Source organism: Falco peregrinus, chromosome 6 (assembly GCF_023634155.1).
Source record: "Falco peregrinus isolate bFalPer1 chromosome 6, bFalPer1.pri, whole genome shotgun sequence".
Classification (NCBI taxonomy): Eukaryota; Metazoa; Chordata; class Aves; order Falconiformes; family Falconidae; genus Falco; species Falco peregrinus.
In genome coordinates this window covers 25074258-25098015 of record NC_073726.1, presented here as the reverse complement: position 1 = coordinate 25098015, position 23758 = coordinate 25074258, and the positions used below count along the sequence as shown (strand labels likewise).

The 23758-nt window shown below is 41.3% G+C and overlaps 2 protein-coding genes across 12 annotated transcripts in view; one reads left to right on the top strand and one right to left on the bottom strand.

The window, feature by feature from the left end:
- Positions 1–954: 954 nt before the first annotated feature.
- Positions 955–15688, bottom strand: NUDT5 (nudix hydrolase 5). 7 transcript variants are annotated; one of them, XM_055808253.1, is made up of 9 exons: positions 15550–15688; positions 11472–11580; positions 7611–7678; positions 5795–5847; positions 4986–5093; positions 4372–4467; positions 2725–2826; positions 1559–1612; positions 955–1288 (listed from the first exon to the last, which is right to left on the bottom strand). In XM_055808253.1, the coding sequence occupies exons 2-9, from the start codon at positions 11532–11534 to the stop codon at positions 1179–1181; spliced, it is 654 nt and encodes a 217-aa protein (XP_055664228.1). In that variant the 5' UTR covers positions 11535–11580; positions 15550–15688; the 3' UTR covers positions 955–1178. The 7 variants fall into 7 exon arrangements, with proteins under 7 accessions (XP_055664228.1, XP_055664226.1, XP_055664229.1 ...); XM_055808251.1 differs by having other exon boundaries at positions 15495–15640; XM_055808254.1 differs by lacking the exon at positions 15550–15688 and adding an exon at positions 13323–13341.
- Positions 15689–15755: 67 nt separating this feature from the next.
- The window catches only part of CDC123 (cell division cycle 123), a 37823-nt gene continuing 29820 nt past the window's right edge, over positions 15756–23758 (top strand). For 4 of the 5 annotated variants that reach the window (XM_013301352.3, XM_055808247.1, XM_055808248.1 and 1 more), the window contains exons 1-5: positions 15756–15947; positions 17017–17088; positions 19129–19183; positions 20010–20042; positions 23557–23652. In XM_013301352.3, coding sequence (XP_013156806.2) covers positions 15775–15947; positions 17017–17088; positions 19129–19183; positions 20010–20042; positions 23557–23652 — 429 coding nt within the window. In that variant the 5' untranslated portion in view covers positions 15756–15774. The remainder of the gene's footprint in view (positions 15948–17016; positions 17089–19128; positions 19184–20009; positions 20043–23556; positions 23653–23758) is intronic. The other variant, XM_005240159.4, reaches the window with a different exon arrangement.

The window sequence follows — 23758 nt, the reverse complement described above, 5'->3', positions numbered from 1 at the left end:
GAAGTGTTTCCTGGCGGGGACCGGACTAAACGGAGGCACAGCCGAGCAGGTGGAGGTGTCCCAGGAGAGGGGGTGCTGCGCAGCTGTGCTGTCTCAGGCGTGTCAGCAAGATTGTGCCTTGAACAGAATGCCCTGGCTGGGCCATGTACGGTGCTGGTGTGCACCAGTGGATATCTTGTCTTCGCCATCATTGTCATTGTTTTCTTAGATCAAACAAACCAATTTTCTCTTTCCGGATAGGGGGCTGGAGCATCTCCCTGGTGAGGACAGGCTGAGAGAGCTGGGGCTGTCCAGCCTGGGGAAGAGAAGGCTGGGAGGGGACCTGATCGGTGCATGCAAATACCTTAAGGGCGAACGCCGAGAGGGGGCCGGGCTCTTTTCAGTGGTGCCCAGTGACAGGACAAGGGGCAACGGGCACAAACTGCAACACAGGAAGGTCCATCTGAATATGAGGAAGAACTTCTTTACCTTGAGGTTGGCAGAGCACTGGGACAGGCTGCCCGGAGAGGCTGTGGGGTCTCCTTCCCTGGAGATATTCAAACCCACCTGGATGTGACTGTGCAGCCTGCTCTGGGAGAATCTGCGTTAGCCAGGGTTGGACTAGATGGTCTCCAGAGGCCCCTTCCAGCCCTGGCCTGTGGTAGCTTTAGTTGCGCTGAGAGAAAGCAGCAACATCTTCAGGTCTAAATTATAAAAGGAAATTCCCAAAAGTACTGTTTCAAACACAGCAGCCAGAGCACACACGCTCCATCCCATTGCTGCTGCCGCTGCTGCAGAGAATGACCTACAGCTGTCACAGCGATGCTGCCTGTGCACGTGGACTCGGGAGCCGCACGTTCTTCCTGCCGTCTTCCTTTTTTTTGAACAGGTGGCATTACACCCACTACAGTCACTTCAGCATCTTCCTTATACCAAAATGTAAGTGGAATGATCAATATAGTCAGAAATGAGCCGTTCTGAAAATTAAGCAGCATTTTTATTATGATTATTCGGTCAAGGCTTGATAGCAGTTAGAAGGAATACTTTTTGTCAGTTACATAACCCCAGGTAAAAACAACACAATCATTCGTACATCAGCATCGCTCCTACAAACCTTTTTTTTTTGCTCTACAAGAAGAGTTATACTTCTAAGCCATCTAAATTGGGCAGTTTTCAACTAAATTTCTCATCATCTGGTTTTAAAATTTCATAAAAGGAACTTGGAGCGGTTTTTCTGCTGCACGCTTCAGGGCCAACGCGTAAGTATAAACCCTGGCATCCACTGCAATGTGTTCCTCTGCTACTAGTTCTGAAAATAAGAACAAAAATGTTATGAGATGCTGTTAACACTTTTCTTCTACAGAAATTTAAGTCCTTTACTAAAATGAATATATATAACATTCCAGACATAAATTCTTAATGCTAAGACCTAATGCTATCACTCTGTCACCTGGCCAGGTCTCTCCCAGCTTTTTGTTTAAGATACAGTATTCTAGGATGAGTGAGGAGCTGAGAGGAGAGAAGCTAAGGGTTACCTGAAGCTCACACAAGTGCATTTAATGTGTGGGAAAGCTCTTACCGTCAATTCTTTGCAGTAGGTCATTCTTCGGAAGTGAAATAACTTCCACAAATTCTAGGAGAGAAGAAATTAGTGATCAGTAGTAGTCCTGCTTCTTACTGTTTAGAAGGGGACCTGGCCCTAGTGCTCATCACCAATCTGAAAGCTGTGACGCTTCATGTATTGCAAAAAGGCCCATGAAATGGGGGAAGGCAGTGACCTGGGGCCACTAAAAACCAGGTTTGGCAGAAAGAAACTGGAAAAGAGCTGGGAACAACAGTGTAGCTGACAGCTATGGAGGATAAGAATCCTGAAAGGAGACCTGCTCCTTTCTGAGAACGGAAAATTCACTGTCGAACTGGAGTTTTGTTTGGCTTATACTGGTACAGTAATGGATTGTAGATGTGTTTGAAGACCAAAACGGCCCAGGGACAAAGGGTTTGCTCTTGGTGAATTGGTGTTGGCTTACACCTTCCCTGTCTATCTGAATTAGTTGTCTTTGGAGCTTGATCTACAGCTGTTGTGGATTCAGGAATTTGTGTTTCCTGAGATACTGGTGCTACAGATGCAATACTTGTAGATAACTGACACGATAATGCCCCACAGGAATTTTCATGTCTAAGCCAAAGTCAATTTCATGCGCGTTTGATTAGGGTCAGGAGATTAACCAATCCCAAAATAGTTTTAACTGACATTTTCTAAGTAAAACTTGCTGTACGAAGACCACACTTGACTGTACTGCCAATGGGAGCACAGTTCCCTGACGTACCTCCATCATCTGCAAGTAAAAGAAAACAATTGTAGTAAGTTAAGGGTTTTGAAATACACTATAGAGTTTACAACTAAACCCTATTTTGACAGTCAGTGAGTGACAGTGTAGTTACTCTGAGGGTCAAGCCACAACTAAGAGGAATATCCAGGTTCACAAGTGCTATGGCCCTCACCTGAAGTTTAGCACCTAAATTTCTCATTCTGGTTGTGCCAATATCTGACACTTAACACAGATGTTTCTTGTGAATTCCACAAAGAAACATGTCTCTGCTTATCCAGACTGCAGGGTATGATCTAAAGGACCTACAGCATCTAAATCAGCTGGGACAGAACAGATGCAGTGGTAGGGATAGTTCTTCTAAACACATCCTTTTGTTATCTTCTCCAGATTTTCAAATAAATGGTACAAAACTCACCAAGTTTTTGCTTAGGTCTTGTATTCTCAGCCTCATCTCCGTTAATGGTGACGCTCACAATGTGTGTCGTGCTGTTTGACAAACCTGGGTCCAAGCAGAGAGCTGCCAACAAGCACATGTAGATTTTAATTTATTGAAAGCAGAACTCATGCACCTTGACATTTTAACAAAAGCTTTCACATCTGGTATAATGCCAGAGCATGTATTTGGCACATGTTCGTGCTGGAAGAGTTGTGAAAAGTTTGGTTTCACATTGTCCTGGTTTCGGCTGGGATAATGTCAATTTTCTTTTCAGTAGGTGTGCAGTGCTGCATTTTGGAGTTAGTATGAGAATAATGTTGATAACACACTGATGTTTCAGTTGGTACAAAGTAATGTTTACGCTAAGTCCAAGGGCTTTCCAGTTGCTCAGGCCCTGCCAGCGAGAGGGCTGGAGTGGCACAAGAAGCCAGGAGGGGACACAGCCAGGACAGCTGACCCCAACTGGCCAGTGGGATATTCCATACCGTATGATGTCATGCCCAGTATATAAACTGGGGGGAGCTGGCTGGGAGCGACCAATTGATGGCTGCTCAGGGCCTGTCTGGTCACCAGTCAGCGGGTGGTACGTAGTTGTATTATTTTTTTCCCATCTTTTGGATTTTATTCCTCTCTCTCCCTACCCTTTTCATTACAATTGTTATTATTGTATTTTATTTCAATTATTAAATTGTTCTTACTTCAACCCATGAGTTGTACCTTTTTTCCAATCCTCCTCTCCATCCCGCTTAGGGGAGGGGAGTGAGCGAGTGGCTGCATAGTACTTAGTTGCTGGCTGGGGTTAAAACAGGACACACATTCTTAAAAGTAATGTTTTTGAAACTCTCAGCTCTTTTCTGGATTCCTTGTAAGACTTGTTTTCAGCAGCTAGGTTTACTTCCCATTCCACAGACTGAAGATTAAACTGTAATTCCCTTACAGACTTCCTCAGTCTATTAGAGTCTTAATTTTGCCATCACCTGTCTCCATCTCTCTCAGTCCCCAGCATGCAGTTGTACCTGATAATCAAAAGCCAAGTCTCAACACGAATGACTGAAATCATATGTAAGCTGTCTCACCTTTCTACCTTTTCAAGTTTTATTTATGATCCTTGCTTTGCCTTCATTTTGTTTTGATTTATGTAGGAAGCGTGGATTGGCAACAATCACATTCCAAAGGATCTCTGGATTCACTCACATTATTCTCTCCTTTCTTCTTTGTGGTTGGAAAGCTGAGTAGTGTCACCTCCCTACAGCTGACATTAGGGTGACCTCCACTCAGACTGCATCGTGCAGCTATTTTTTCTACCCAAGTTCATGGATGCTGTTCACAGTTGAGACCTTTATACTAAAATGCCAAATCACACCCTGAATAATTGGGTTTTGTGTAAAGAATCTTAATTAACACCAAATTTTTCCCTATAGACGTAAAACTTTTACTTTAGTCTTATATTTTTAACAGAAGTTCAGCAACTGATGCATCAAGGACCAAAGCCTCACTGGTACAGCCATGGGATACTACTCCGCTAATCTGCACAGATTTTTCCTTTGGTTTAGAGCATTTCAGACCTTTAAAGTACCCATCAAAGACAGAATTAGCTTTGGGTGGGAAAATAAAAAAAGCAAAGACCTGGAGTACATTCAACAACTTCCCCCTTGTACCCGGTTTCTTCCTCCAGCTCCCGCAATGCAGCACTCTCTGCAGTCTCGTTTTCCTCGATGAGGCCTGTGAGACAGGTAATACACAACAACAACAACTGAAAAGGGAGCACTTAGCTGCAATACCCATCCTGAGCTCTAATCCAGCTTTATGGAAGAGGTGAAACACCCTCACTACCCTATTTTTACAGAGGGATAAACTGAAGTGTTAGGAAGGGTTCCAGTTCCCGGATTCATCGTGCTGATGCCCACATCTTCTGATTATCTACAGAAGCATGCTACCTTCCCAGGAAATGGCAATAATGTTCTCATGAGGGAAAGAAGCTTTGACTCTTAGAGGAAGGAGGAGTGGAGGAAAATGTAATATTCTACTACCAGACGACTGTGCAAAGTGTCTCCAGTCTGCTACAATGAGCTCATTTCGCATTCTTCATTATCAAGTATTCCTATTTCTGAACAGCACACCAAGCTACAGAGCTCACCATGGTTTTCTGCTTAGAGCTGCTTCATTAAGATCGACACTCCAAGCACATCTAAACACACTTAACTGTCAGCTTTATGTGACTCAAGGTTTCGGTCACTTACCTGCAGGAAATTCCAAGCAATAGCTGTTAATTGGGGGCCTGAACTGTTTCACTAGGACAATGCAGTCGTAGTGGAGAGTTCTCTGTAGCACAGCTATCACTGCTACACCTACAGACAGTGACAGAAGACACAAGTACATAGAATTGGAATACAGCAGAAAGTGAGTATTTAGTGTTAGATCTGGAAAGGAACCCAAGCACTGTTACTCTGAGCATTAAACGTTTAGGTGCCTGCTCCAGAATCCTGAACGATGAATTTAAGCTCCTTATATCATGTGTGGTAAGACATAAAAGCCCAAAAAGGAATCTTCAAAGTACCCCAGCAAACAGGAGGCACACATGCCAAGCAAGACCAAGCCTCAGCCCACCAGTACCTTGGGAAGGGCTCTCTTGCCTGCAGAGACTGTTTGGAAGTCACGGTATGGAACCCCATCCTACACTCCTCACATGGCTAAATCATGTCCCTCTTTTGTCCAAAGAGAGCTCTATCCCTAGCCCCTAATAGCAGACCCCACTCAGTCTGTGCGGTGCTCTGTATCAGGGCAACCATGATGTCTTTGAAATGACTCCTGTTCTGAAGTGAATAAAATGATCTTGGGAAAACACTCCCACCAGGAAGCTCCTGATTCTTCAGCACTTAAGTTACCATTTCATTAGCTTAGGGGTACAGCAAGCTCTGCTGAGCTCTGCTGCTGCTGTTCTGCATCCTCATTCACTCAGAAACAGATTGGCTCTACCTCTGCACAGTGAATTTATCAGAAGAACTTTCACGGGAAGAAATGCAAACAAAACAAGTCACCAACATCTTACCATCAGCTGAAACTCCCTTTTTGTTGCCAGTACGCTTTACAGTTTCCCAAGTTCTGTTTAACACAGAGAAAAAAACCAAATATATACGTAAGTTGTCTTCTACCCTTGCACCTGACCGGCTCACAGATACACTATTAATAGAAGGCCAGTCAGTTTTTTAACTTCAAATTTTGACAAAATATGTAAATATGTATAGTGAAAAACAAGAAGTAATTTGAAAACCAGAGGATGTCAATTAATCCTTGCAAACAGTTAACAAGACGTGGCCTTGGGAGACGGAATACATATCATAAATACTTCAAGGCAAGAAGTAACATGACAAGCTCAAGAAGAACCAAATGGTTAATGAGAATAAACAGAAAATTACTTGAACTGTGTGTGAACTAGCTTAATCAGCATTCTAAAAGGTCCGCCCTCGAGCAAAGAAAGCCCCTTACTAACAAAGCCCTCTCCCTACAAAACATGAGAGGTGAAAAAAAAAAAGAATGCTGTACCTTTAAACGGAGATGAGGCTTGTAAGAACCAATGAGACTTCAGTGTGACTAAACTTAATTGTAAATAATTGTTCAAAGTGTATAAAATGTTTTACTGTGTGTTAAGAGGTGAGCTAGTTTTTGTGTATTACCACCTAGCTCCCTCCTTTGCACAAACTAGAGTAAAAAGATAGAAATACCTCAACTCAAGTGTGTGAACTGGCGCTGTGCACCTCTGGGACAACACCCTTGCTACTTTCATTTAAAAGCAAAATATACTGTCACACAGTGAGGCCCCATAAGAACGCAGCTGGCCTTAGGCATGCCCTGTCACATACTGGAACTATAAAATGTCTGTAGTATGATTTTGGTTTGTCTACATAAAGGAGGGATAGAGAAAATAATTAATGACTGCTTAAAGATGACTAAAAATAAGGGAAAGATGTAAATGATTGTCACAGAACAGGCAAGTCTTTCCTGTAAATGTGTAAAATAAAGCAATTTATATATGAAACATGTCAGATTTTGAAATAAAATTTTGTAACAAGACCATGTACATTCTACCTTTTATCTTGCTTCTGTATAAGGTTTATAGTGTAAGTTACTGTGAACTCTCAGCTCAGTTACTTGTGCGCACAAGTAGCATCCAGGCAATGAAGACCAAAGCTGCTCTCTCAAAATAAACAATGGGATGAGTAAAAAAGAAAAATCCACCAGCAATAAAAATCCTTGCACAAAAGCTCCAATCAGTGCTATTCTTTAAAAGGATACTTTGCTGATTAATTGGGAAGGCCTTACAGAAAGAAATCACTACAAAATCTAACACGTTAAGGGGAGGGAAGTAAAGCCATGTTGTTACATCTAGATAAATACAGCAAAACTAAAGCATAGAAAAGAACTGGACAGGCGTGATAATATACAAGAGGACAGTAATTTGTCAGCAGTATGCAAGATCCAGCACCATCAGCAGGGAAAAAGGAGCCCTCGATGAAGCGCCAGAAAAGCCGTGAGACAGACTGGTCATCGCAGTGCTGCTGCATAGCTAGAACTTGCTTTTGCATGGCATTGTTAAAAAGAAGCATCGTTACAAGGAACTGGAAACGCAAGGTAAACCAGGGTCCTGTGTGCTCAAAAGCATTTAGGAGCAAATTTGATCCCACATGCTAGCATGCCTGCTACAGGAAGATTTTTTTTCTCTCTACAGTAAGAACTATAACGAAATTGCACAATGAGATCTCATCTTGTGTTGAGTAATAGGTTTGTAACTCTGTAACCTCCAGCCTGGGGGTGGTCCGTATAAGGGGGAACATCACAGGAATCTGAAATTTCAGAAAGGCAATTACCTGGTTTTACCAAAGGGATCAGTGTAAGTTGTTTCTTCAAGCTTCAACCATTTTCTTTCTACAATTACCTAAAATAAAGAATTCTTTGTTAAACACATTATAAGATTAATCCCAAAGATAACTTGGGGCTAAGGGGAGAAACACAATTATTTTTGGATTCTCTTGAAGCAAAATCTCAGCATCAGAACACACGCAGGAACACACAACATTCCTACAGCTAACCTGGAAAAAAACCCATTTACCCTAAGTTGTTGAAAAGGTATAGAAAATAAGTCCAGTAACTTTTCTTAGTGTGACTTTGATAACCAAGTTTCAATGAATTCAATGGGATTTTATGTACTGAAAAGTCATCATCTTTTTAGAAGGATTTTGCAAAGGTCATAGTTCAGCTGAAGAAGAAAAAGGGTCACTGGTCTGCACAGACTGTAGCTCCTCTAGTCATCGTGAGTGCCCACTTATCAGAGAGCATGGCCCGACAGCTAAGCATGCAAGACTAAAAAGCAAACGATTTTGAAACTTTCCCTGCCACGATCTCAAGACCGTGGCCTTGCGTAACTGCTGTTTTCTGTAACCACGGGCAGCGATACATACCTGCCCTTTTAGGATTTCTGAGCACTGCTGAGTGCTCGGCATCACTACAAAATGTCTTTTCTGAGCTAAGTGACTTTATTTGCTCTGCGACGTTACCTTCCATGTAATTCCTTTAAAAGGCAAACATTCCTAGCTATTAGCCCAGCAGTTTACTTCTTCTAACTTGTATTTTAAGCTTTGCTGAAGGTGTAGGCAGACAAGAAGCCTATCTCCAGAATTTATATCAATTTGGCCATAGGTCTGACCACAGAAATGAGAAGTAATCAGTAAGATGAACAAATCACTTCTTACTGTCTAATGAGACACACTGCTGACAGCAATAGAACAAGCACAAGCAAAGGGAAGAAGAGGACCTGGGAAAAAAAATTACAAAATTGAATTGCAGCAAAAGGATGACGTCTGACAGGTCATTCACATGGCTGGCACACCACTATCCTCTAGTGCAGGACAAGGAACAAATAGGGCCCATGTGGCCATGGAGGTCTTGGACTTAAAAGTGAGAGATTCACCAACTCAAAAAAGAATATAGAGAAATGAAATGTAGTATATGATGCAGCTATAAGTAGGGTACGGAAGCACACAGTACAGCATCAGCTGGAGGCAGAAAGACAAATCAGAAGTGATTCATGTGTCCAGTAAATTAGAACTGAGATGGATAAACCCACATAATTCTTAAAATGTGTTCTTCAGAACAATTATTTTGATAGGCAACTGGCATAACAATAGTATTCCTATGGTTGTAAATGTGGCTACACATTTTTTACACTTAAAAGTTTTGGCATTTATTTTGGAAAGTACAGTATTTCCATGTAAAAGAAATTGGACAAGGAGAGCTATATGTTCTCAATAAGGTTTTCTAATGGCTTTGTGGTCACAAAAACAGAGCTGGAAGGGACACGATGAAGAATATTATGCTCATTACGGGTACAAGAAGTAATTCCATTTAGAAGCATTCAGGTATATTGTAAATAGCTTTGTATTCACTCCTAAATCACTGCAGAACTGGAGTACAGGAAGATCCACAAGAAAAATAGATGAAAATCACATTCCATTGGTTGTCCAAGGAGGGGAATATATATTTTTCAGTTAAGTAAACAGCCAAATATTTTGTGTTAATCAATTTTTTTTTTTAAACATTGCAGAGAACACAAAGGACTACATTACTGATCATGGTCCCATATTGCTGCAGCATGCGACAGAACTGGCAGATCATTACCCCTGTCACCAAGTTACCATTTGCTAAGCAGAAAGGGGAAAATGGCTGAAATCAGAACCACACTACTGTCCCCAGGAATCTTAGAGGAAAAAAAATCCCCAGTCTGTAAGAAATTAGACATGTCTCAAGTCTAAAAAGACAAAAAAAAAAAAAAAGAACAAAAGTAGGCTTTACGTATACAAAACAAACAATGTGAAAGTATCAGATATTCTTAGGTATAGCTCTTCGCCTCTACTGTCATGGGGCAATAATTAAAAAGTACTATAGGACATGCAGCATAAACCTTTACAATGGAAGTGGTTTCACAACCTTCTAAAGTAAGATGAAACTCCTGTTGCTAACAACCTACAGGGTGAGAAAAAAGAAAGTTGCCAGGTTTCCCTGGAAGAAAAAGATAAATTTATCACCTGCCTCATTGGGTGCATAATTAAAACCTGCAGAAGCTGCCCTAGAAGCAAAACTTCTGCTTTGCTAAATCCCCTATTTAGGGCCTAAAGACATTTTGCAGAATGTGTGGCACTTACTCTACTCAGTTTTAGAATGAGTTATTTTTATTGCTTTATCTATTAATGTGATAGCAAATAACATCTGCTTTTGCTTACAGCAGCCTGGTTGTGGGCTCCCAGAAGCAGGAAGAAGGAAGTAAGATCAGCCACCACTTTCATGGAAGAAGTGGAAAAGGTTGCCCAGAGCAGCTGTGGGTGCCCCATCCCTGGGGGTGCTCAAGGCCAGGTTGGATGGGGCTTGGAACAACCTTGGCTGGTGGAAGGTGTCCCTGCCTGAGGCACAGGGGTTGGAACTAGTTGATCTTTAAGGTCCCTTCCAACCCGAACCATTCCATAGTTCTATGATTCTAAGATATTCCAACATCAGACCATGTAGTTACTGAAGAGTTACAGAATCACTTTTAATGTGAGGGCCACTGGCAGAGGCATGGTAAATACTCTCCTGTATTAATCCCACTAAATGACTGAAAAAAATAAACAGCTTAAAATATGTAAGATCTTATTACAAACTTCCAATGCCATCAAAAAGTACAACAATCCAAAGGAGAAGAACAAAGAGACATTAGAGTAAAAAAAAAAGAGAAAAGAGGATAAAATGAAAATATTACCTGCAAAACCACAGGTCTTAATAAAAAACCCGAAAAGCTTACAAAAATGAAACCGTTTATGCTTGCAAAATATTCATATTAAAAAAAACCACCCATAAATATATCCCAGCAATGTGAGTCTCTCTTTTCCTGATGAAGTTTTGGTACCTTGAAACCTAAAGAAATTACAAGACTGTTCATTCCAAGGAAGGAACACTGGAGAAAAGAAACTACATTTGCATTATAACAACCATGTGATGCTGTTGCCAAACCTGCCTTTAACACCAAAGATTAACTTTTAAGAATTCACTTAAAAGAGAGCAGAAACAAATACAGGCAGTTCAAATTATGGTGAAATCGCTCCTAATAAGCACCCAGAAATACCTCTAAATTCCTTCCTCAGGACCTGACATTTTCTGATTCTGTGAAGATGCAAGCACAGTATTTTTGAAAAAATCTTACTACCTCCTTACTAATGTCTTTAGAACAAGTGTCTAAATTCAAACCCTTTCAGAAAGCAACAAAGAAGGTATAATCCTAAATGTTAAGGAAACTCTTAGTGGTTCATCATCTTAAAGGAACAGAAAACAAGGCTATTTCATGACCCACCAATTTGTATAGTCTCTCAGAGGTATCAGTATTATTCTCGAACACTGAAACTAGACTGAGCAGACAATACAAGAAAGAGATGCAAAATCAAAAAAAGAAGCAGCAGCTTAAAATAATGCAACACTGTACATTTCTCTCTGCCCATTGGTAATTTGTATGATTATTTCATCAAAAAGAAATGCCACCTTCTTTAAACTCTCTGACCACCAGGAAGAAGCATTTTGTCTATTGAGTAGATTTTTACAGAAGTACAGCATACATAGCATTTCTTACTCTGCCCTCACAAACATATTGATCAGTCTCAAATAACTTACTTAACAACAGAATATGTGTCAACCCAAGCATGTTATACCTCTTCTTTAAGGACGAATTGTCTAGCAGTTTTTGGAACTTCTGTGGATGTCTCAGCTGCCATTTTCAGGAATGTCAGGCTTTCCCCCTTCTGTGCAAAGTCCAGATTACTATGAAACAAAGTCAATATTTGCTTTCAGAGTAAAGTTAAAAGGTTCATTTCTGCATTCTAGATTAACAAATAAAACTTGCTGGAGAAAGTTAGGGACACGTGATGGCAAGTGCAATTCCTATTTTCAGCTCCACCTGATGGTTTCAGAGTCAATCAAAGGAGAAGCGGCAGTTTGGGTCAAATCCCTGACTTTAGTCCTGTCAGCTGCCAAGCAGCTACTGGCTGAAGACACCCTCCCTAATTATTCCAGGGTCCCACAGAGACAAAACTGATCCAGTCCAATTGTTTCATTCTGATCTAGGTGAAGTGCTCTGTCAACACAGTGTTGCCACAACAGGGCTACACACTCCACTGTGAAAGTGGAAAAAAACCTTATACCAAGAGGACTTCAGCAGTAAAACCTGCCTGCTATTGAGAAAGAATCAGAACTAGAACCTACCTCCACCTTACACGCATCAAAAATAAACACGTAAATGACTCAATCCTCCCACAAAAAACCAAGGTCAAAAAGTCACCTGTGTGTCACAATTCTAGGTGGCACGTGGAATTAGCATGACCAAAGCATGGCAGTTTCTCTTACTGGGAATGCTGTGGCTAACACCGTGCAAAAGGCAGTTAATGCATGGCCAGAGCAAGGCTCTGCATCTGCATCAATGCCTCGGCCTGTACCCTAATGCTCCCTAGAAACCTAAGATCGTCTCAACCCAGTTCTACCTGAAAGGCACACCAGGGAGCAGCAAAACATGATGCATCAGAGATTCACCATTAGTCCCTGCCTCACTGCAGAGCTATGGCGCACTTTCAGCACGGAAACTCTTATTCCAAGGAAGCTCGTCTCTGATACCAAGCTTCAGTACTCAAGTCCTGAAAATCTGCATGAATCACAAGCAAAAAGACAGTGCAAAGAAGCAAACCAGTTTAAGTGTTTAAAGAAGAGATGAGATAATCTCAAAGATCACTATCATTCTCAGTGCTGATGGTCATAAAGTTTCCACAAAATCAACAGTATTTCTTCTGTTGACTTCAACTAGAGTTTAATAAGGCTCTGTGGGGTCCCTAGCAATGAAACCAGAACTGAGTGATCACCTTCTCTGTCACACCCAATTTTAGCGCTTGCATTTTTTGCTTCATCTTTATCCTTTTATGATAACATCTACTGCCTATTTGTGAAACACTTCAGAATATGTGGCAACAGTCACCTTTCTTACATATTAGATTTGCATTTAATTCCACAAAGTAGTTAAAAGGAACTGGTAGTACAAAATATTTCTGGTTATCGGCAGGATTAAAACCAATGTACAAAAATCCATTTCCTCAGCATGTACACAGGGCAGGCTCCTTCTCAAGTCTCAAGACAGTCTCGTTGGATGAAGTAGGTCATAGTAGTCAAATGGTCAAGTCATTTTTATGTAACGTAAGTCCTGAAAAAGGACCCTGAACTATTAAACCCAATTCTGTTATTTCAGAAATATGTTCTATAATCCTTTCTTAAAGCACTGAAGCTTCACCTTAAAACTACATAGATTTACTATCTACCTTACTACTATTTGTATGAAAAACTGTTCTAGAACCTCACATGCTTATCTTCCAATTTCTATGTCATGCTAGTTCAGTTGGCTGTTCCCCATTTGTTCTTGAGTCAGTTATGTCTCATACTCCCTTCAAAGAGCTGTAGCTGGACAACGGCCATGGTCTTTTGCTGTGACTAAAATACAAGATCAAGCTTTCCACCAACCTTACGCAAAAGAAGTGCAGCGCAGCACAGCAGTTCCAAGGGGTTCCTGGTCATTCAGAGGAAACAAAGGGGACTCTCTGTGATGCCTGAAGTATACAGCTTTAAAATTATAAAAACCTACCTCACATACCTAGCTACAACAAATTCCCCTCCTATGTTTGGAAAGACTTATAGCCTTTTTGATCGACAATATATCAAGAGAGTAGATAGTGAACCATATTCCTGTTCAACTTTTTTCTTTTCTTTTTTTTTTTTTTTTTGATAGGGCTGAATAAGTCTGCCTTTTTTAGTCTCCCCTCACAGGAAATCCCATTCCATCGATCATACTAACCCTTCCACATAAGCCTGCAAGTATCAGTGTATGTTTCCAAAACACAGATCATCACAACTGTACCCTAAATCCCACAAGCACCTATAGTAATGGTTTGTACAACAGCATTAATACTTAGCTATATCAGTTACAAATACATACTAAATAGAACCTCATCTAATAGAAGAAGCTGGTTTTACACAACTTGCTCTCTTCTGCAGTGGACAGACTCAAGGGTAGCTTGTGAATTAAAATAACAAAAATTTACACCGCTTCAGTCGTTTGAATTACCACTAAAATCTAAAACAAGCGAACACGAGAGCTCATCTATCTCAGCCTCTGTAGTTTTGATCTCCTCCACAAGTGGGTGCAATAACTCTACGTGTAAGTGACATTTTAAACAGTTCACCAAAAAAGTATTTTTTTCCAAATTCAGTTGACTGTAGACAAGTGAGAATTTCTGCTGTTAGAAAGCTGCAACATCATTCAGTTAAATGAAGGGTGCAATTCCGGTATCTCACATTAGTCATACTGTCAAGGGTGGCAACACCTTTTGTTCATCAAAATCAGCAGCAACTGAAAATTAAACTTGCACACTACAATGTCAAGTTTCTAAAGCCCTATGTTAGATTTCAGAATAGACCTTGTCTTGCAGCCCTCAGACAGGAAGGTTCTTCTATCTCATAATATTACCACTGTATCATTCGAGTTAAAAATGCAACACACAGCAGCCTGCGAACCTGACTGCCTGACATACAATTGCATGAAGTCTATGCTTCAAATTTTTTAATAGCTACCAGTGTGATCTTAAGCATATGTCAAAGTATCCACATTTATCAGTGTCCTTAGCACGAATCAACTGCACTTGAACCACAAATCATGCAAAAAGTTTGGCCTGCTTCTAGTATTGCAGGCTACTGCTGGCAAATCATGCTACTTGTTCCATTTATTTAATTCATGTGGTCAAACTCAGACCTTAAAAAGGTATACCATTTTAAAAAGAGATAACTTTATTCCCATTGCTTATCCCTTTATTGAGTGGCTTCTTTTCAAGGCAACATCGAACCATTCCACAGCTCCCAAATTATCCTTCCCAGGAGTTAAAATCTTAAACCAACTGAGGTCTGTGAATCAGCTTAGAGAGTAGCCGAGCCATCAGGGCCTTCTGTTAACCCACCCATGTCACTACAGGTGGATTAGCTTTTCTACATCACTTTTCAAAAGACATTCTACAGTAAATCTGCCTCTTAAAAGACAAAAGACAAACTACACATCCTAGCTGACAGCAGCCAGGTTTAATGGAAGCTCAGCAAGGCAAGCACAAGATAAAAACAAAATATGGGGTTTCTTATAAACAGCGTGCAGGAGGGACGCTGGCAGCATTTACGCACCATTTACCCAACAGCGTGCCCGGGTGTGTGTGCTGAAGATAAACATCCCTAAAAGCTCTTGAGTCACTTGAAACTTGTGACCATCGGGCAGTGTGCTGGCATGTCAGCAAAATGACTCCAGCAACAAACCCAATTAATTAGCGTAAGTTAACGAGAGAGAGGGAGAAGAGGGGGAGGAGTGTTTTGCCAGGATGTTTAGCAGCACGGGTGACCAGCACCAAATAAAATAAGGAAAACGAACTGGTTCTGGCCCCGCAGAAGGCCCCACCCTGCCCACCGAGCAGCACAGGGTCAGCAGCAGCCCCGTCCCGCGCCCAACCTGCCGGTGGCTGCGGCCGCCGTGCGGGGCCTCAGACGAACGTTAATATCCAGCCACCGCTCGGCCCTACCCAAAACAAAATGACACGCAGCCCCGGCTGAGGGGGAAGGGGGTTCTGTCGGTACACAGCTCCGCTGTAACACCGGGGAGGGGATACCTTGCAAAGGGACGGGCAAAGAGGGCAAGCAGAGCCCGCCGGGCGGGAAACGCACCCGCCGCTTCCTCAGGGCCACCGTGTTTTCAGCGTATCGCCCGGACACCCCCGCTCGGGCCAGGCACACGTACGAGGCCGGGAGAGCGGCCCGGCAGCTGGGGGAGCCGCGGGCGGCGGCCGGACGGCAGCGGGAGCGGCGCCAGGCGGCGGCGGCCGAGGGGAGGCGGCGGCCGTGTGCGCCGCTCAGGCGGGCCCGAGTGGCACCGCGCCGGGTGCGCTGCTGATGGCGGCCCGGGTGGCAGCCGGGAGCGACGGGGAGGTTCCGGGCGGAGCGCGAGCTTCCGGGAGCGGCGCGGCGCAGCGGGCCGGGCCGGGGGTGAGGATGAAGAAGGAGCAGGTGGCGCACTGCCAGTTCTCCGTGTGGTACCCGCGCTTCAGAGCTGTCACTATCCGCAGGTGAGGGGGGCGGCGTGGGGTCGGGGGCGACTGAGCTCTGGCGGTGTGCAGCTGGGCTGGGTGTAGGTAGGCCCGGGCCTGGGCCAGGGCTGGGGCTGGGTGAGGGGCTGCGAGAAGCGAGTAGGGGGCGTGTGGGGGTGAAGGTGGGGAGGCGCGTGGGGCTGGGCTGGGTTGGAAATGGGCTTGTGCTGGGGCAGGGTTGGGTGGGATAGAGGGTCCTCTGTGGGGCAGAGCTGGGAGGGAGGTGGGAAGGGCTTGATGGAGCTATAAACTGGAGGCCCGGGAGGTGGGCTCTCTTCCCTGCACCCTGAGGGGGCGGTTTGAGCAGCAAACTCCCTCTGTGCTTCCTGCTCTCCCGGTGGGAGCCTGCACTGAACACCAGCTGATACCCACATCACTGCTGTTCCCACTTGGTTGCTCAAAGAAGCTGAGGCTGAACGCACCCAAACCAAGTGGCTGACTTTGTGTTTGTGTGTCTTTCTGGAAGCCGTGGCAAATTCTGCTGTTTCTAAGGTGTGGCTGCAGGTCACAAGATGGTTACAAGAACTATCAATAACTCAGGGAAGTCAGGCTCCAGATAGTTGCCCTGTTGGATTGAAAAGCAGTGACATAAGGCTTTTAGTCAAAGCATTTAATCTTTTATGTTTTTTTCTGTTTAGCACATGCATATTTTGGGCAAGTTTAGTGATAGTCCTGCATTCTTTGGACATTCAGGTGGTATTAGCAAATTGTGGCTTGGATCTGAGAAAGGAAACCTTTAGTTTGAGCAACATGTCTCCTCGCTGGCCACACACACTCTTTCTTTGAATTTCATAGAGCTTTTGAAGAAATGGGGTGCTTGTGAATTCCATCTAAAATGTCTGCCCCCCTGAAGGGAAAATGGGCATTGCTTTTTTGGAAGGGGTGAGGGGGGAGAAAGATTTTTTTTTTTTCATAGTGTTAGAGAGTAAAACATACTGTTGTTGAGGTATGTTCTGTTAAAAAACAAATTATTTTTATTCAACTCTTCTTGTTATTTTAACAAGTAATAATAACACGTTATTAAAGAAATTCTCTTTGTTTCTTCCAGTGTTATACTTCCCCTACCAGAGAATGTGAAAGAATATTTGCTGGATGATGGAACGCTTGTGGTTTCAGGAAGGTACAGAGTGTTTTCCTTCCACCTTTGAAGTATTAATACTGTTTTATATTTACAGCACTATTTTGTGTACACATATTGTGTTTTGCATAACGAGTTTTTAAAATTTGACCATTCTGGCTGCAGTAAACCTCGTACTGTATGAGCATGTGAATGGGCTGACTGTTGCTGTTAGTAAAACTTGACTTGCTATAGCCTGATGCAGATCCTAAAATCCATGTAATAGTTTCATTCTAGGCCAAGTGGAGACAGTTCTTTCATTTTTTCTCTGCCTTTCCTTGTGGAGTCTACCAGTCTCTCAGGTGCTGGTTGCTTTGATATGGTTAGCACCAGTTCAGAGGCTTGACCTGTCCCATGCTGTTCACATGCCTCCTGCCTTATCCAAGGGTAAAGTGACATTACTAGCTTAATTCTCAATAGGATAAGCTATATATAAAACCTTAGTAGTTATTGAATTTGTATAATAATTTGCATACATGTAAGCCATGCATAGGACAAAGCTGAATGTCCTGTATGTATACCTATGCCAAGTTTTGGATGGAGAAGGATGAGGTGGATAGATGTGAGAAACAGCTGGAAAGAACCCAGGCCTTGCTCTTTGTTTTCTGCTTAGAATCTCACAATATGGCTTCCTTCTAAAATGATTATTGCATGCATACATCTTGTTAATGACCAGACTCGGAAATCAATCTGCACTCCATCATTTCCTAACTGGTAGTTTGCCTCTCCCAGAGCAACCAATTAGGCTATGAGTGTAAGGGAGCTATGTCTGATTTCTCAGAAATCAATTTATCTAAAATTGAGGCTGGTAAAACACCCTGTAAAGATGAAAGGCCTTTTTAAATTTTAAATATTTTTTTTTTTAATAAAAGGTATACAGAAAATTAGAATTGTTTTTTTAAACCATATTGCAGAATATTGCAAGTTACTTAGCAGCAGCCATTTGTTTTTTAATAAGCCTTCAGAAAAGCTTAAACTGAGGGTTTGACTTTACAGCTATGTTATACAAATTCTGCTGTCTTCAGTGGAATGATGGACAGCTGTATAATTGACTTAAGTCATGTTTTAATGTTTCCAATTCAAAATCCCTTTTAGAAACCAGTTATTCTCAAAGTTGAACTTTCTTAGTGGTAAGTGAATGTGATCGTGCAGTAAAGGCCAAGATCGCTTTTAATCCTAAGTGAACTGGTGTCTGACCTCTAGATGTCAAAACCTAAATTGATAGTTTCACCCCTGCAATAGTATGTTGAGGGACTACAGAGACAGCTTGTTGAAGAGTTGACTTTTGGCAGGGACATACATTTGAACTTACCCTGTTTGCTACGCTGACTTGCTGTGAATAAGTCTTCAAGGGCTTGGCCTTCTCCAAGATCTTCACACTCAGATTGGCTAAAGAACTTGAAAAGTTACCTACAAGTTCAAGGGAATATTTGCAGTTAAGTGCTTTCGCCCAGATATGCTAGTATTTACAGCCGCAGATCTCACCTCTGTAGAAAAAGGAACTTTTCAGGAAGAAGCTAATGACTACGTATCCACTTTCCATAGGACCTTCTTTTCTGTGTGGAGCGCGAGGATGTTTTCTTTACAGAACCAGAAATTAACAGGTCAACATCTGAAATTTAAAAATTTTTACTTGGGAAAGGAGTATGGAGGCAAATCATAATTAAAATTGAACTTTTTTTTTAAAAAAGAAAAAAATTGTTTAATTTGTGCTTCTGTCAGTACAGTGAAGTTGGAAAAGAATGATTAATAGGGTGTTGAAAAGCTTCGATTATGGTGTTTTCAGAGCAGAAAGTGATCTGCTAATTTGAAAGAAGCAAAGTGTTTTGGGTAGGGCCCAGTGTTAGTGCCAGGGTGTTTGCTCTTTGGTTTGCTGTACTGGCTTGCATTGATCTTTCTCTTGCCAGGGGTTTTGAGGCCTGATCTTCTTCCAGAAACATTTTGAGATCAACAGCTGGTAACTGCTGTGGAAATGTAATGTATATGTATGATCAAGTCAAACTCCAGTGCTTAATTTTTCTTCCTGCTAATTTTTTGATTTAGAGAAGATCTGCCAAGTCATTCACAGGAGGGGAACGATGATGCAGAGGAAATACAGGTCAGCATAAAATGTAACTTAATGTCAAGTCTCCTGAGAAAAATATGAACGTGTAACCTGTTCTGCATAATTTATAGGTGAGGAGAGTAGTTCACGAAAGTAATAATCACATGGTAGTTGCACTGAAGAACTTTAAAACATCAATTATTTGTACTGTGATGTTAGGCAAGGTTTAAAATGTTTCTGTGCTCTTTTACAGATGGTTTTTTTTATTTTTTTATTTTCTTAGTAGTTGCATTTGTTGTAGTAAGTAGGGAATGTTGAAGGATGTTGGAATCGAACTTAATGCTGTTTCATGTCCTGAAAAATTAGGAGGAGGAGTACATTTGGAGGACTTATTTCAAGAAACAATGAAAGTTTCTGAGGCCATAATTGCTCAGAAGGGCACTCTAGAAGAAAAATGCTAAAAGTGCTTTAAGTATAAGGTAACAGAAGGTACAGAAAGGTGGTGTAAGAGAAATACAGATGAAACTAATATATCATGGGTCTAAGGATGGAAGTGCTGGAGCTGGAGACAAGCTTTAGACAGGGAAGACTTTGCTGAGTTCTGAAATGTCCAAGTTTGTGCTATAAATCACAGTTAAAATATATAGGTGTTGTCTCATACCTATACTTTAGAATAGTACTTCTGCTGAATATACAGTATTTTTCCTGTCTTGATTTACAGACGTAGTAATTGGAGGGTGGTGGTGTTACGCTACAGAGGAACACCAGGCAGCGATTTGGTCTGTGTGTTGTAGGAAGCTATGTGAATTCTGATGTTCTCATAAATTACAAAGGATGTCTCAGGAAAACAGTAACCTTTGATTTGTTCTTCTTTGAACAGTGGTCAGATGATGAGAATACTACAACACTTAAGGTAAGATCCTGTAAAACCTAATGTGAGTTTGTCAGCAGTATCCTTTCTGCAACCTTGTGATATGAACTTTTTGCCAGTTAGAGATACCTGTTGCTGTATTTAACATTTTTCAGACCTTTCTAGACAGATGGCAGTGTAGATGCCTGCAACTTTAAAAAAAGTTTTGCTAGCTTAATTTTATTTAACTAAAAATAAAATGCTTTTCTTCATCCCCAACAATCACACACTTGTTAGACTATAGGAAATGAACTGAAGTATGGCTCTAAATATAGCTGTCTTTCATTTTCACTGCTTTGAATATCTCCCAATTACTTAATCAGACTGGATGCAGAAGAAATGAAGCCCCTGCAGCTCAATTTTCACAGCTCTTTTCTTACACCTGTGCCATTATTTCCTCCCAAATACATTTCTTTCTGTCATCTTTTTTTTTTCTCCTTCTTTTTTTTTTTTTTTTTAAATTTTTCCTTTTCCTGCCTATGCGTTTCTTGCACTGTGCCTGGCTTAGAATGGGGATCATGATGGATATGAAACAGGCTTCCTTGATATATTTTTTTACATCGTTTTTGAAACTTGCTATTGCCCTATTGTTGTCAGAGAGTTAACATACTTGTGTCGGTTGTCTGCCATTACTTCAGTCATATCTGCTCCCTAAGCGTTGAATTGTTCACATTGAATTAGGTGCAATTAGCAGCACAACAGTTCTGCTCTGAGCTGTGTGTATGCTAGCACAGAATTCATGGCCTAGATTTTAAAACTAATACATGCCAAATTTGCACATGCTAATAGCTTCAGTCCAAATATCTAAGCGTTGATGAAGTAGATGCTTTAGATTGTAAATTGTTCTGAACAAGGATTTTGGCATCCATCTTACCTTTTGCAGAGCTCACATTAATGTTGCTAAAGAAATCGTATTGGAATTTTGAATCAAGCTTCATTATAGTATACAACACAACAAGGAAATATATAATCAAGAGGTGTGATACCCATCAGAAAGGTATAGGCCAAGGGATTTCAGTTTAGCTAGGTGAGCATTGTGTGCTGTGTACGGATTGCAGCTTTAACAGCTAACATTTTACTGGGGCTGGCTGCGATGGGGTTAACTTTCAGCTGTTGCTGAACAATGCTGCATAGCATCAAGGCTTTCTCTTTTCCCAGTCTGCCCCAGCCCCTCCCCAGAGGCTGGGCAAGGGGTAGGCAAGAGAAGGAGAGGGGACAGAGCCAGGGCAGCTGACCCAAATTGTCTTTAAGGGATATTCCATACTGTATAACATCATACTCAGCAATAAAAGCAGACGTAGAGGAAGAAGAGGGGTGTTTTGGCCTCCAGGGTGGCTCTTGTTAGGAGACTGGTAGGGCTTTGTCTTTTGCCAAACCTGGAACTTTGAAAATGGTTAATAATGAACATGGTTTGTGCCTGCAGCTAGTTCCTACAAAAATACAACTACATTTGGACAAAGAAAGAGACTCTAAAAGTAGAATTTCACAATGTGCTCTTTACCATCTTGTAAGTTTGGTGGATGATTGCTCTGAAGGCTTCATCTATGGCAAATATGCTTTCTCCACCTGAAAACTAGGGACTGCTCTGAGGTCAGTGAGTAAATGGAAAGTCTTGTGCTTTTCAGTGTTGCCTGTTAGCACTTTGTCAGCAATGAAGAGTGAAGAAACTGCTTGTGTGGAATGCAGAAGGGTGGGGAGCTGCATCTGGAGTTACTGCAAGAGATGAGAATGGATCAAATAGCGATGTGGAAGCTGAACAGGGAGACAGTAAGGGAACATAATGTGTAAAGAATAGTGAGACAGACTGGAGGCTGCTGTTCTGCATTCACTGTCAGCCTTGGGCATTCATAGCTTACTAACAGTAAATCCCAGGTTACAATTCTCTGTTGGTTTCTTGGCTCAGGGAGCAGTAAAGTGGGCTGTGCTTGTGATTATTTGGATTTGATGGCATGCCTGAGTCATTAGGTAAACTTACTTCCCTTTTCCCTTTTATATTCTGAAGAATTAAATATAGAATTTTAGAAAATTCTGTGTTTAAAAAAATGTGCATCAGTATTGATGGTTGCAAAGTCAGGCATTCAGAATTTAGGAAATGTTAGAATCTAGCTTGTTTATGCAGCCTTAGAGCTATGCTCTTGTGTATGTTTCTTCACTTGTATTAATCAAATGACATGATGGGCATTTCCCCAGGGAGGGTTAGTATGTGCTGGTATTACATATATAGTGTGACTCCTGACTTCTGTCAAAACAAGAGGAGATTTGATCAGAATGCAGCGGATGAAGAGGTTTACTTCTTGTGAGAACAATTTCTAGAATTGAGTGAAGCTCTAAAAATAAGAGAAGTGCTTTTTCAGTTTTTCAAGTGTAGTTTCCCATGGAGACTAGATAACATACTAAGGAAAAATTCAGAATGTGCGAAGTTCAGTCTAGGTCACTACGCTACAATGTGAGAGGGTTTTTTTTAAGTGTTTGCATTTGGGAGTCTGCAGAAAGGAGACAGCAAAACATACGAACTTTTTTTGGACACTTGTGTGGCCGTGAGGGCCTTGTTGTTTTAGAGACGGATTAACTTTAGCATAGAAGTTAGCTTTGAGTTGAATTCAAAAGTACTCAGGCAGAAATAATGTTCTTATATACTTTTTGCTATAAATCCTATTACATGAAAAGTCTTTGACGTATGCCTGAAATCCTTTCATATTATTTTAAAAGTCAGCAGTTTTCCTATTGTACCACATTCGAAGTGGAGTCTATAGCATCCTAAGGAGGCTTTTTCCCCTCTGTTACTTTTCACCTATTTCCCCCTCTTTTGATGCAGTGTATTGTTAAGGAGCTGCTTTAAAACCTAACGTAAGAGCAGATAAGTGAAAGTATTACTAACAACGTTTCATAAAACTAAAGCTTAAATGAGAGCTGTCCCTCATATTGCTTATGAATTGATTAGTTTATTTTTGCTCTCTTACTGTGCTCCTAAATGCAACTAGAGAACTATTACAAAACAGAGCTGATCTCTTTTGTACCTTATAATACTTTGACAGGATGCTACAATATTTCTATTTTAGATTTTTTAAAGAGATGCTTAATTCTAAATAAGCTATTTTTGAAAGTTTGCTTGTTTTTAAATCTTCTTGGCTCTTATTTGTATACAATAATCTACCATTGGCTATAAAACAACAGGTATGTATTTAAGGTCTATTTGAGTTGTACATTTGCCACCTCTTGAAGCTTTCATGATGAACGTTGTGGAGTTTTGGGTTTTTCCCCTGAAGTTCATGGAGTCTTGCTAGTAATGAAAGTGAGAATTGGAAACACATTTTCAATTTTCTGTGATTGAAAGAATGTCAGAGTTGATTTTTAAGTTATTTATTTCTACAAATGCACTATTTTTGTGGGGTTCTTGGTTCCTGAATTTGGACAAGTTTATTCCTTCTGCAATATGTATTTCAGATAGTGTTTAGAAGATGGCTACACTTCACTACTAAATGTATTAAAACTGATATTTCTGTTGTTCTTTGTTCAGGCACCAGAATTTCCTGAGTTCACAGCTAAAGTTCAAGAAGCAATAAGTTCCTTGGGTGGTAGTGTTTTTCCTAAACTTAACTGGAGCGCACCAAGGGTAAGAATGCTGATTTTCAAAACTTGTAACAGGTGTTATCATAAGGATGTTTTTGTTTGTTTTATCTTAATGCATTGAAAAGTAGAAGAGACTAGTGGTTCTGGTG

What these genes read in the sequence shown, in the direction of transcription:
- NUDT5 (XM_055808253.1), bottom strand. Translation starts at nt 11,534, where the DNA reads ATGGCAGCTGAGACATCCACAGAAGTTCCAAAAACTGCTAGACAATTC. An exon ending in AAAGGGAGTTTCAGCTGATG is followed by an intron (nt 5,094 to 5,794) that starts GTAAGATGTTGG and finishes CACTGTCTGTAG; the next exon opens with GTGTAGCAGTGATAGCTGTG. An exon ending in AGTTGTTGAATGTACTCCAG is followed by an intron (nt 2,827 to 4,371) that starts GTCTTTGCTTTT and finishes GCTTGTTGGCAG; the next exon opens with CTCTCTGCTTGGACCCAGGT.